Here is a 12,846-nt window from a genome sequence, read left to right as displayed (position 1 = left end):
GGGGAGGCTGAAATCCTGCTTCACACAAGTATTCCTGCTGGGATTTTTATTGCACTGAAGCTACTCTTCATTTAACTCCTCTCTCTCTCTCTTTTTTTTTTTTTTTTTTTTTTTTTTTTTTTTTTTTTTTTTTGACATCTCTTAATGGGTTTGTAACAAGGCTCATGGAAATCAATGGAATTCAGCAAAAAAATCCCATCAAAAACCGGGTATTTCACGTGCCAGGAGCTGAAACAAGGAGTCATTTTATGTCAGTCCTTCGTTTGCTGTGTTTGCCTGGGGCTCTGCTCAGTGCAGGCTTGACTTGAGCTGGGAGGAGCAGTGGGAGCTGCTCCAGCACTTACCATGGACACCCTCAGCAGCCATGGAACCCCACAGGAGCCCCAAAAACCCCATGGGAGCTCCAAAATCCCATGGGAGCCCCAAAACCCCATGGGAACCCCAAAAATCTCATGGGAGCTCCAAAATCCCATGGGAACCCCAAAAATCCCATGGGATTCCCAAAATCCCATGGGAACTCCAAAATACTATAGGAACGCCCAAACCCCATGAGAACCTGCTGTGGTCTGGGATTTGGGCGTTAATCCCAAAAGCAAAAAGAGGGAATTTATCCCAGATTCCAGTGAGCTAGGCAGGAGAATAAAGCAGCTCCTGTGCTGGAACGGGAGACATGGGGACAGGGAAATCCCTGGCTCGGGGCGATCCCGGAACTTATTTCCCTGGATCGCACAGTGTGGGGCAGTTCGGCTTTGTCCCTTCTGGAATCTCCGCTCCTCAGCGCTGCTGGGAGCAAAGGAGCGAGGCAGGGATCAGGATTAACCCGGGACAGGCTGGGCTGGGGAGACTCCCCAGAATAATCCCCTCAGAGCCCCAGCAGGGTGATTTGTCATCTGTGCTGTGCCAGCCCTGCCTGGCAGGAACAGCAACTCCGGATGCTGCCCTGCCCCAGGGATGGGGTCGGGGTGGTGCCTCCAGAGGGGAACCTGGATGTGGCCACCCTTCCTCTCTCCCTGAGAATTCTCAGGGATTCATTCCCTGAGAATTGTGTGATCCATGGGGTTGTGCCGGGATTCTGGGTGGTGTTGGCACCATCAGAGGCTCAAAGGTGCCGCAGGTGCACTCCAGGTATTCCATGGGACACCTTTGGGGTGTGGTGCAGGATCTGGGCTGTCTGTGGGCACCACTCCAAATTAAATGGATCCCATGGATGGTCCTAACCCACAGCACCCCTTCCTTCAATCATTCAGCATCAGAGAGTTTGGTCATTACCTGATATCATCTCACCAGACAACTCCAGCAGGAGGAGAAGTGGTTAAGAATGTCCTCAGGGAGAGAAATCCATAATGTAGATATTAACAAAAGGCATGTCTCTTTGGAGTGCTCAGACTCATTTTTCAGACTTAAAAATGACGATGATGGGTCTAAACCTTTTGTTTCAGTGCTGAATTGGCTTTTTGGCTGCCTAAAGTGCCCTCTGCAGTATTCAAGGGCCAAGGTGTGCACCAGAGGTGACACTGATGAACTCTCAGGTGCCTTTTTCCCACATTGCATTCTAACCCAGCTCCTTGGGCACCACTGCACTTCATAGGAAACAGCTCTTTTTCTGTTTGTTGTTTTTTTTTGCTGTTGATTTTGTCATTGTGTTTCTGTCCCTCCGCTCAGCCCCAATTACCAGGATGTGGTTTTGAGTTCTACAAACAGCCACACACTAAAACATTTAGCAGCAATCCTCCGTTCATCTGATCTCTGTCACCGTGTGCATTGCTCCACTCTCCATTTCCCAGTATCTCTCAGGGTAATTATAAGCTGTGTGTTTCCCTGATCTCATGTTTAGCCACAGATCATCATCATTTGATTCCAAAACTTCTTGGGTATTACCTTTACTAAGGTTATTTGTTGCCAGGGGAATCAAAACTCCTGTGCAACGATTTTAAACTGTGAAGCTGAAACGTTTGTGTGTTCTGTGAATTCAGGCTTGGCCCATTTTGACGTTATTCATTCCTTTAATTTTTTGCTGGAGCTGCTGGAAGCAGTGATGCCGTCAGCAGAGGCTTGCTCAGCTCCTTCATTTCACAGCAGGGAGGAGACGGCAGGAGAAACAAACCCACGGGTTGGGAGGGATAAACGGACAGGTTGTAAGGGATAAACTCATGGGTTGGGAGGGATAAATGGACAGGTTGTAAGGGATAAACCCGTGGGTTGTGAAGGATAAATGGACAGGTTGTAAGGGATAAACTCATGGGTTGTAAGGGATAAACCCACAGGTTATAAGGGATAAACCCACGGGTTGTAAGGGATAAACCCAGAGGTTGTAAGGGATAAATCCACAGGTTGTAAGGGAAAAAACCCACAGGTTATACGGGAGCAACCTAGAGGTTTTAAGGGAATAAACCCAAGGGTTGTAAGGGAAAAATCCCACAGGTTATAAGGGATGAACCCACAGGTTGTAAGGGACAAACCCATGGGTTATAAGGAATAAGCCCAGAGGTTGAAAGGGACAAACCCACGGGTTATAAGGGATAAATCTACAGGTTGTTAGTGATAAACCTACGGGTTAAACCTGGGGAGGCCTGGGCAAGGCTGGACAAGGGAGCAGCTCTCAGGCAGCAGCAGTGGCACCAGCCTCCTCTCCTCTTCTCTGCCAGGAAATTCACAGAATCCCAGACTGGTCTGAGTTGGAAGGGACACTAAATCCCACCCAGTGCCACCCCAGCCATGGCAGGGACGCCTCCCACTGTCCCAGGCTGCTCCAAGTGTCCAACCTGGCCTTGGGCACTGCCAGGGATCCAGGGGCAGCCACAGCTGCTCTGGGCACCGTGTCCCCCCTCTCATAGAGATGAAATTCCTTCCCAATATCTCACCTAACCCTGTCCTCTGGCAGTTTAAATCCATTTTATCCCAGCCGTGGGATACCTGAACTCTCTGCTACTCTGACGCCGCGGCACTTGCCCGGCCTGGGGAAGGGGGGCACTGGGGGGCTCGGGAAGGTTTGGGGTGTTAAGGCTTCTGGAGGATGGCGAGGAGGTTGGGGACCTCTGAGGGGTTATAGTGCTGAGGGGAGCTCAGGGAACTTGGGGGTGTCGGCGCAGCCCAGCTATCCCCCCGCGGGCAGGGGCTGCATCATTTTCGGGATGACGCCGAAAAATCCCCGAAGCGAACCCCGGCAGAGCCGCGCTCCCAGCGGGGGCTGCACCGGGGGCTGCTCCGGCTCCCCCTCTCTCTGTCAGTCCGTCCGTCCGTCCGTCCCTCCAGCATCCCTCCCCTCCCCGGGGCGGCCCCTCCGCGCCCCCGCCCCGCTCCCCCCGCGCCGGGCGGAGCCTGCCCGCCGTGCCGCGGGCTCCGAGTTGCGCCGGGCGGCGGAGGCGAGCGGAGCGCGGCGCTCCCGGCCCCGGGCCCGGCCCGGGCCATGCAGGAGGATGCTCCCGGCCGCCGCCCCGCGCCCTCCGCCGCTGCTGTGGCCGCCGCCCGCCGAGCCCCCCGCTCCCCCCTGGGCCTGGGTGCTGCCCGCGGCCGCGGGGCTGCTCCGGGTGGGCGCTGCCGCCGCCGCCGGGGCTCCCCCCCCCCCTCCTCCTCCTCCTCCGCCGCCGCTGCTGCTGCCGCCCCCCGCGCTGGTGCGGCCCGGGCCGGGCTGGAGAGGCCCCGCGGAGCCCCCGCTGCTGCCGCTGCTGCCCGCGGAGCCGCTGCTGCACGGCCAGGTAAGGGCGGAGCCGCCGTGCGGGGACACAACTTTGCCGGAGCCGCTGCCCGGCGCCGAGACCCCCGCCCGCGGTGGGACAGACCCGCGGGGGGCTCCTCGGGCTCTGCACCCTCCTTTCCGAGCTCGGCATCCTCCCCTTCCCGAGCTCTGCATCCCTCCTTTCCCGGGAGCTGCATCCCTCTTTTCCCGGGTTCTACATCTCCCTTCCCCGAGCTCTGCATCACCCTCCTTCCAAGCCCTGCATCTCCCCTTCCCCAGGCTCTGTATCCCCCTTCCCCAGGCTCTGCATCCCCCCTTCTTTAGGTTCTGCATCCCCTCTTCCCCAGCTCTGCATCCCTGTCCCCGCTTCCCTGGGTGCTGCATCCCCCCTTCCCAAGCTCTCCATCCCCCCTTCCCAAGCTCTCCGTCACCCCTTCCCAGGCTCTCCATCTCCCATTCCCCGGGCTCTGCACCCCCTTCCCAGGCTGTCCATCCCCTTTCCCGATGCTCCTCTCCCCGCGGGCTCGGTCGCGGCCCCGCGCGTGTTGGAGCGCGGCTCTGGGAAGGTGCGGCGGGGATTTCTGCGGGGGCACAGGGGCTGCCCGAGGGGCTGGGGGTCTCTCCGGCAGGGCTGGGCTCCCCGCTGGCTGCAGGATGCGCTCTCCCGCAGGTGCCGCCAGAACGGGAGCGATGCTCCGGCAGCCGGGGCAGCATCGCCGAGGAGCGTTCAGTGAATATTTATAAAGACGAAAGTTTTGAGCCGTGTCACTGGAAGCAGCGTGTCGCGCCAGCGCTCTCCCTGATGAATATTTCAATTATTAACTGCGGCCGTGAGGCTGCTGGCGGCGGCGGAGCCTTCAGCCGCCTCTTCGCCCCTCACAGCCCAGGGCTCGGAGCCGTGCGCGCAGTTTTGCCTCGGCTTTCGTGTTTTTGGGTAGACAGAAGTAAAAATAAACGCGAGCCGCGAGCGCTGTGGCGTCCGCTCGGTTCCGTGTGATGATTTCCAGCCTTGCCGAGCTCGAGCGTCTCTTGTGGCTCGGGAGAAAACAGTCGGTGCTGCTCTAATGAAACGGGAACATCAATTATTCCCCAGCGGGAGACCGCTCGGCGAACCTGCAAGAGGTGGTTTTGCTGCGGGAACCCATTGGCCGAGCGAATTTAAGTTGAGGACAAAAAAAAAAAAAAAAAAAAAAAAAAATTCTGCCGTTTCCTTTGGTTCTCTGGGCGCGTTTGCAGGCACCTGCTGGTGCTGGGAGGTTCGGTGCGAGCAGAGAAAGCCACTGCCAGTGCTGCTCTGCTCCAGGCTGCTGCTCTGGGGCTTCCCGAACCAACCTCGTCGGGCTGGAAGGACTTTCCTGACATTTTCCCTGCTCGTCCTGTCATTAGGAAATCACAAAAAACATCAGTTACTCAGGGTAAATTTTTTTTTTTTCTTAACTCCTCCTCATGTGTGTGTTTGGTTTTTTTTTCTTTTTTTCCCCTCCGAAGTGGATATTTGGAGCTCACTCCCCGGTGGTAGGATTTCCCCCTTCTTCCAGCGTGGAGTTTGTCCCCGTGCTGCCGCCCGTGTACACGGCCACGGTGCCGCCTCACGCCGGGAAGGGCTGGATTGACAAGAGGCTGCCCAGCTGCAAAGTAAGTGTGAGCCCGGCGTGCCCGAGGGGTTTTGGGGACATCAGGTACTCTGGGTGAAGGGTGTTTGTCAGGAAAGGGCCAGTGTTTGTCAGGAAAACCCTGAGGAGGAGGAATGCTGGAAGGGGCAGGTGATGGAGCAGCACTTACAGCTTCGCTGTTCCCGAGTTTTAATAACGCTAAAATGTCTTTAATATTTATTCCTTTGAGTGGAATGTCTTCATTTTCCTACAAGATGTGATTATGGGGGATTTCCATCTTCCCTTTCTCCCTGGTTTTCTCTCCAAAGGGGTGCCCCAGTCCAGTGCTGGCACAGTGGTGTCACCACATTCCTGGTGCCAGGGTGAGCCTCGGGGTCCCCTGTTCCCACCCCACCTCTGCTCCCCACATCTGCCCCTTTGCCAGCTGAGTGCTGAACACCTGGGTGTGTGCCCCTGTCCGTCAGCTGCTTTTGTACCTCTGCCCCCCCCTCTGTCCCTCACCCCCCTGTCCCAGTTTTGGGGATGTGGCTGCAGTCCCTGGTGCCCACGGGGTCCCTTGGGGTGGCTGTGCCAGGACAAGGCTGCCTCAGGGATTCCTTGCCTCCCGTGCTGCTGCAGCAGCTGATGAGTCAAAGCCAATTAATTTTTGAGTGGTCACTTCACTTCAGCCTCAGCACTGAGGGAGCAGAAACCCCCCTGCCTTGGGAAGTCTGTCCCCAGCTCAGGCTCTGCCTGTTGAAATACCGAGTTAAAGACGCTTCATTCTCACTCGTATTTCTGAAATTTGGATCTCACACTGTAACATTTTTTCTCTCTCTTTGTTGGACAGATCTACTTGAACAATGCCTTTGCCCTGGACTCGGCCTGGCTCCAGCCTGAGGAGTCCAGGCTGTTCCAGGGGGCTGAGAAGCCTCTTCTGCTGAGCAGTCAAGTGGCCATGGCTGTAGCCAGGCCAGCTGCTGCCTCCAGGCCACTGCCCACGCTCGTCCTGGCCCCTCAGCTCATCCCAGGTAAATAAGAACATCAGTCATTAAATGCTTGTCTGTTTCTCAGTGGTTTTCCCTCAGTACATCCCCCAGAGAGGCAGCGCTCTCCAATGCAAAGGTTTGCTTCCATTCAGCTGCAGATCCCTTGCTGGAGCACAACCTTAATGGCCAAGTGCAGTTCAGCCTCTGAATGGCTCTGAGAGGAAGAAAAGGCCCTGTGGAATTGTAGCAGATTGTGCCAGGCTGTTCTGTAGCTGCCTGGTGACCTCTGCAAGGAAGGGACCAAGCACTACCCACCCACTGAGTTTATTTTTCAGACAAGAAATCGCTGACAGCCTCAAAGCTTCTGTGATTCCGTGGCACAGTCCGTGCAGGATTCTGCTGGCTGCTCTTTTTCAGAGTTTGGTGGGGTCTGTGTAGACAGCCAGGAGGAGAGAGGAGCAGTGGATCCATCATCTCATTAAGGCTCAGTCATTTGTGAAATACATTCCATCAATCTGCATAACTGAACAGAAGAGCTAAAAGTTATAAATATAAATATTAACTGTGTAAATATTCCGTGATGCTTTGGGTAACTAAGATTTATACCTGGAAAAGAATATTTATCCTTGGACAAGAGCAGACCATGCATTCCAGCAGGGCTGGATCTCTGTTTTGTTGCTGCAGGAGTCAATTAAAATAGCAGGAGGTTGAGGAGAAAAGTGCCACTGATGTTTCAGCCCCTAAATACACTCTTAAACGGGGGATTAGTTTAAGAATAAGAGTTAAGAATAAACTGGGAATTAGGACAACTGCTGCCAGTTGTTCCTGCCTTCCTCAGAGGCAAGGTGCTGAGAGCAGAGCTCCCCTTTCCGTGGGCTCTCCCCAGAAGCAGTTTGTATTTCAGAGCTGTGCAGAGCCCAGGACGTTGTGTTTGCCATCAGTGCTGAAGCTCAGACTGTGCTGGAGGAGATCCTGGGCTCATTTGCCAGCCTGATTAATTAGCAGGGAATATCCTGGCACAGGTTGGCCCCTTCAGGCTGGGTCTATATTTTGGTGTTTTGGCAGAGCTGTGGCTCAGCTGTCCTCTCCTCCTGCCAAGCACTGCCCAGGGCTCAGCTGGAGAAGCCACTGCTGTTGGGAAACCCTGGTATTAATTCACTTATATTTATTAGAGGATTTATTGGTATTTATTACACATAAAAGCAGCTGCATGCCTGGGCAATCACAGGATGTGTGTGCTGCTGAGGGAGGGCAGCCCCAGCCCCTCCTGTTCCTGTACCTTTAAAAGACTTCAGTGTTTTAAAATATTTCAGTGTTTTTAACGTGCACCAGCCTATTTTATTACATGCAGAATGGCAGATGCGAGGCAAGAGCCTTCTTGGGAGCAGCTCAGGGGCAGTGCTAGGCAGAACAGGGACACTGCCAGCCTGGTGCCACCTCTGTGGGCTGCAGGGAGCCCAGGAGGGGAAGGGTTTCCTCCCTCTGCACAGTGCATGTGCCCATGGCTGTTTGCTCAGGAGCCCAGCTCAGCTGGAGCCTGCTCTTCTCCAGCAGCAGCTTCAGGGCTGGCTGCCAGCTGAGCTCCCTGGGGGTGGGAGAAAGTGCAGGGAGGAGCTCAACCCCCCCAGCCATCTCTAAATAATGGGATCGCTGAATCCTGGAATGGTTTCGGTGGGAAAGGGACCTCAAATCCCACCCAGTATCATCCCTGCCATGGCAGGGACACCTCCCACTGTCCCAGGCTGCTCCAGCCTGGCCTTGGGCACTGCCAGGGGTGCCAGGGATCCACAGCTGCTCTGGGCACCCTGTGCCGGAGCCAGTCAAGAATTCCTTCCTATCCTTCTTGAGATGTTGAAGAAGGACTCCAGAGCTCATGGGGGACATGTGGCCATTCCTGCAGGGTGGCCCCATCCCTGTCCTGCAGCCACAACCAGGAGCTGCTTCTCCAGGTGCTCTGTCAGCACTGGAAGTATTTCCTATGTAATATCTGCACTTAATGTGAAGAGTAATAAAAATCCTGGGAGCAAATTGCTCAGCTAAGTGGGATAAAGGGGAAGTTAATCAGGTTTCTGCACGGGATTCATTTCGGGAGCTGCTCTGCCTTCCCCAGTTATCAGTAATGATATAATTGTTTTCTCAATGGAGCTGCAGCCTTCCTCAGATAAAGGAGTGAGCACGAAGTGAGGCTGGCCGAGGCTAATGTGCATAATTTAACAGCTGCAGCTCCAGCTACTCTGAGGTGATATTTACTGGGAGAAGCAGCAGTTTTTGTCCTCTCACAAAGTGCAAACCATGAATTGATGTTCTCTGTGTTGTGTTTCTGAGGGGAAGGGTGGCCTTTGCCCTGGCACTGAGACCTGGCTGCTGTCTGGGGAGGAAGGAATTTCCATGTTTCTGTGAGGGAAAGACCAATATTGCTGTGACAGAAGGATCAGTATTTCTGTGCTCAGGGCTGGCCAGGTGCCCTGTGCCACCTGAGCAAACCTTGTCCCTTGAGCAAAACCATTAGAACACCTTTGCAGAAGCTTGTGTTCTCTGGGGTTTCTTTCAGGATAGAGATGCTAACTGGGAGAAGTCACAGGACTATAGGAAGCTGTCAATGAACTTCAGATATCTTTTTCTGGAATCCTAAAAAATACTTGAGGATTAAGAAACAGCAGTGGATCTGTGGGAAATGGATTTGTGGAGAATTCCCAAAGCCTGACAAGAGGCCAGCATAATGTACATCTGTATGCAAACCTTGAGATAAGAAATGCTGACTTAGAAAGGCCATGGGATAGGACAGACATTGCTGAGAGAGAAATGGAACTGGAAACAAGTTTCAAATGATGGCCTTGCAAACAGACTGGATGCTCTGGAGAAACAGGACTGTGAAAGGTGCACTGTAGTAGGACCCACGAGGGGTAATTTTAGATGATTGGCTTTAAGGCATCAACAGCATTGTGTGGCAAAAGCTGGCAGGCCAAGAAAGGCTTATAATGGATTGTAATTAGGAAATAGTTTGGGTTCTGATTGTGATAGTGTGAGTTGTAACATCTGCACTGTCTTGCCCTTCACATGAGACTGAAAATGGAATAAAAGTTTTTAAAACACCTCTCAGTTGCCCCATCTGTGGGTCAGAATAAAGGGATAATCTGACAAAATGGATCCACTCATATAGAAAGGGGAAGGACAAATCAAGGAGCTTAATTAGAGCAATGCACAGTGTAGCTACAGGAAAAAAAAAAAAAAAAAAAAAAAGAGAGAGAGAGATCTTCCTATTTGAGATAAAAATGGTGTAGGACTCAGGCTTTCATCCATCTGGGAGTGTCCTGCACGGCTCTGTGAGCTGGGATGGGGTGAGGGAGCACTGGCAGGAGCCCATGAGGTGGAAGCTGGAGCCCTGTGGCACAGGACATTGGCTGATGTCATTTGGAGCTGTGCTGGGGTACTTTGGCACTCCTGGCTCTCAGCACTATCACCACCAGTGCTCCCTGGCCAAGGGGGTGTTCTGCTGCCTGCTTTTGGGAAGGTTTCTGTGGAATCGTGGGATGGTTGGGGTTGGAGTGGACCTTACAGCTCATCCTGTGTCAGATTATCCCTTTTTCTGACCCACACATGGGGCAATCGAGAGGTGTTGTAAAGACTTTTATTCCATTTTCAGTCTCCTGTGAAGGGTGAGACAGTGCAGATGTTACAACTCACACCATCACAATCAGAACCCAAACTATTTCCTAATTACAATCCATTATAAGCCTTTCTTGGCCTGTCAGCTTTTGCCACACAATGCTGTTGATGCCTTAAAGCCAATCATCTAAAATTACCCCTCGTGGGTCCTACTACAGTGCACCTTTCACAGTCCTGTTTCTCCAGAGCATCCAGTCTGTTTGCAAGGCCATCATTTGAAACTTGTTTCCAGTTCCATTTCTCTCTCAGCAATGTCTGTCCTGTCCCATGGCCTTTCTCAGTCAGGATATTTTATCTCAGGGTTTGCACACAGATGGACAAGACTGTGTGAGCCTTCTGTCAGGCTTTGGGAATCCTCTACAAACCCATTTCCTAAAATCTCATTCCATGTGTCTCCTGCTGAGAGACAAGGATGTTGTGTGGGGCATCCCAAGGAGATGAACATTTCCATCCTTCTCATCCATGTCTTTACCTTCTCCTTACCCCAGTCCCTTTACAGAGCCAAGGCAGTGCAGGTACACCCCCAAACACAGGTCCGGTTTGCTGGGCAATTCCTAGCAAATTATTACCTTAATTCATAAAATTAATTACCTAGCTAATTCCTATGTAATTAAGTTTATGAATTAAATAGGGCTGCGCTCTGTTATATTTGGGTTCTATTTTCTCATGGAATACACGAGCCAGGACCTCTGACCCCTGTATTTCCTAAGCACGGGCTCTGTGTTTGAAGCATATCTCCATTTACAAGCACTCAGGTTTTGGCTTCCCAAATTGGATTATCTTGTATTTCAGCGCCTGTGCTGGGGCTCCCTGTTTGGGGACAGAGAATGGCACAGCAGGACCCCATTCATGTCCCCGAAAAGCCATCAAACCTCTTTGTTTGTGGAGCATTCAAGCACTGCCAAGCCGTGCTTTATTGGGTCTGGCAATGCTCGGCTTTAACCGCAGCCTTCACAAAGTTTTTGTTTTGCTCATTAAGTCTGTGTTTCTTTGGTGCTTTTCCTGTTATCTGCCCAAATCAAGGGAAGCTTTGAGCGAAGTTTGTTTTCCCGCTTAAATTACAGAAATAAACCCTCGAGCAATGTCTTTATGAGTAAGGCTGGCGGTTCTGACCTTTCCATAACATGGTCCTGCCTGACCCCGAGAGCTCTTGGTGAATCAATCCGGCTCTCCCGGTGCTTCCAGGGCAGGGCTGTCTGTGAGCAGCCAGGGATTTGTATTTATTGCAGAGGAGCAGCAAAGTGAGCGGGGCTGTTCCTGGAAATCACTGCGGGTTACAATGGCACTGCCAGCAGCTGTGTCCTCCCTCGGAAAGCAGGGACATCAGGAAAGCAGGGACATCAGGAAAGCAGGGACATCCCTTAGTGTGTTTCCCTTTCCAGGGCTATCGGTGTGTTTGTTTTCCCTTTGCAGAGAGTGTGTTTGTCTTTGCAGGGCTATTGGCGTATTTGTTTCCCTTTCCAGGACTATTGCTGTGTTTGTTTCCCTTTCCAGGGCTATTGGCATGTTTATTTTCTTTTCGAGGGCTATTGGTGTATTTATTTCCCTTTCCAGGGCTATTGCTGTGTTTGTTTTTCTTTTCCAGGGCTATTGGTGTGTTTGTTTTCCTTTGTAGGATATCCCTGTGTTTGTTTCCTTTTGCAGAGCTATCCCCGTGTTTCCTTTTGCAGTGGGATATCACTGTGTTTGATTCCCTGTGTGGGATATCCCTGTGTTTGATTCCCTGTGTCGCAGTTAGGGACACGAAAAGAACCACACTCACCCGTCAGGTAGAAGCAGGAAAAAGAAGGCAGTTTATTATGATTTAGGGTTTTTATAGTATTAGGAATTTGGTTGGGGATTGGCAGATGAGAGGAACACCTCTCTGACCCCAGTGGTCAATTCAGAAGTCCATCACCGAGAGGAATGAAAACAATCTACATTGTTTTGAGAGACTCCAAAGGAAAATATGTAAATAATCATCAGAAGGCTAAGGATTAGGGCGACATCCCTGTATGGGATATTCCTGTGTTTGATTCTCTTTGCAGTGGGACATTCCTGTGTTTGTGTCCCTTTGTGGGATATCCCTGTGTTTGATTCCTTTTGCAGTGGGATATCCCTGTGTTTCCTTTTGCAGCATATTCGGGTTTTTAGAGTTTTTTAGGAATTCTAAACACAGACAGAGGCTCAGGTTGAGAAAGGAGACTTTTATTCCACATGAGGTGAAAGCTCTCCAGAAATCCTAATTTCCCCACTGTTACCTGCACACAGCCTCGTGTCTCACACATGTCACCACATCACCTCCCTCCTGCAGAAACTTCCCCCGCACACGTGTCACTGCCCCTGCCTGGGCCCTTTGGGGTCTCTGGGGAGGTGCCCCCTGCTCAGATTTGAGCCAGGCTCAGCTCAGGCTCACAGAAGCCCAGCTCAGTCCCAGGAGGAGGTGCCAGGTCCTCTCAGGCCACTGCCAAGGAGTTGTAAAGCACAAACGCTCTCAGTGACCATCGAGCAGCAGATTATTTGGCACACCTGGGAACATCTGGCTGCATTCAGAAGGGCTTTGAGAGTGACAGTGGCACCATTGGGCTCCATCTGCAGCTGAGGTCAAAGGAAGGGACAGTGAATTCTGCCTGAAGTGCCAGAGCTTAAAAATGCAGAGAATCCCACTTAAAAATAGTGAAAATTCTGCCTGAAGACATCTGAGCTTAAAGATGAAGAGAATCCGACTTAAAAATACTGAAAATTTTACTTAAAGACTTCAGAGCTTAAAGATGCAGAATATACAGAAAATCCTCTTAAAAATACAGAAAATTCTGCTTAAAGCCATTAGCTGGGCTGGGAGGGGCTGCGAGGGGCTGGGCTGGATGCAGGCACACAGTTCCCTCCAGGAGACTTTGGGAGCTCCTGGTACAGCAGGACTGGTGGCAGGGGCTGATGATGATGA

The 12,846-nt window shown here is 52.2% G+C and overlaps 1 protein-coding gene across 1 annotated transcript in view; it reads left to right on the top strand.

Annotated features, from left to right (window-relative positions):
* Positions 1-3,416: 3,416 nt before the first annotated feature.
* Positions 3,417-12,846, top strand: part of TCERG1L (transcription elongation regulator 1 like) — a gene marked incomplete at its 5' end in the record, with an annotated part of 51,927 nt that continues 42,497 nt past the window's right edge. The window contains 3 exons of the mRNA XM_083866759.1: positions 3,417-3,695; positions 5,165-5,311; positions 6,119-6,299. Of these exons, the coding sequence (XP_083722885.1) occupies positions 3,417-3,695; positions 5,165-5,311; positions 6,119-6,299 (607 nt within the window). The remainder of the gene's footprint in view (positions 3,696-5,164; positions 5,312-6,118; positions 6,300-12,846) is intronic.

This window comes from Zosterops lateralis, assembly GCF_965231275.1.
Source record: "Zosterops lateralis genome assembly, chromosome: 8".
NCBI lineage: Eukaryota > Metazoa > Chordata > Aves > Passeriformes > Zosteropidae > Zosterops > Zosterops lateralis.
The sequence above is the reverse complement of the archived record's forward strand: the minus strand, read 5'-3'. Positions and strand labels throughout refer to the sequence as shown.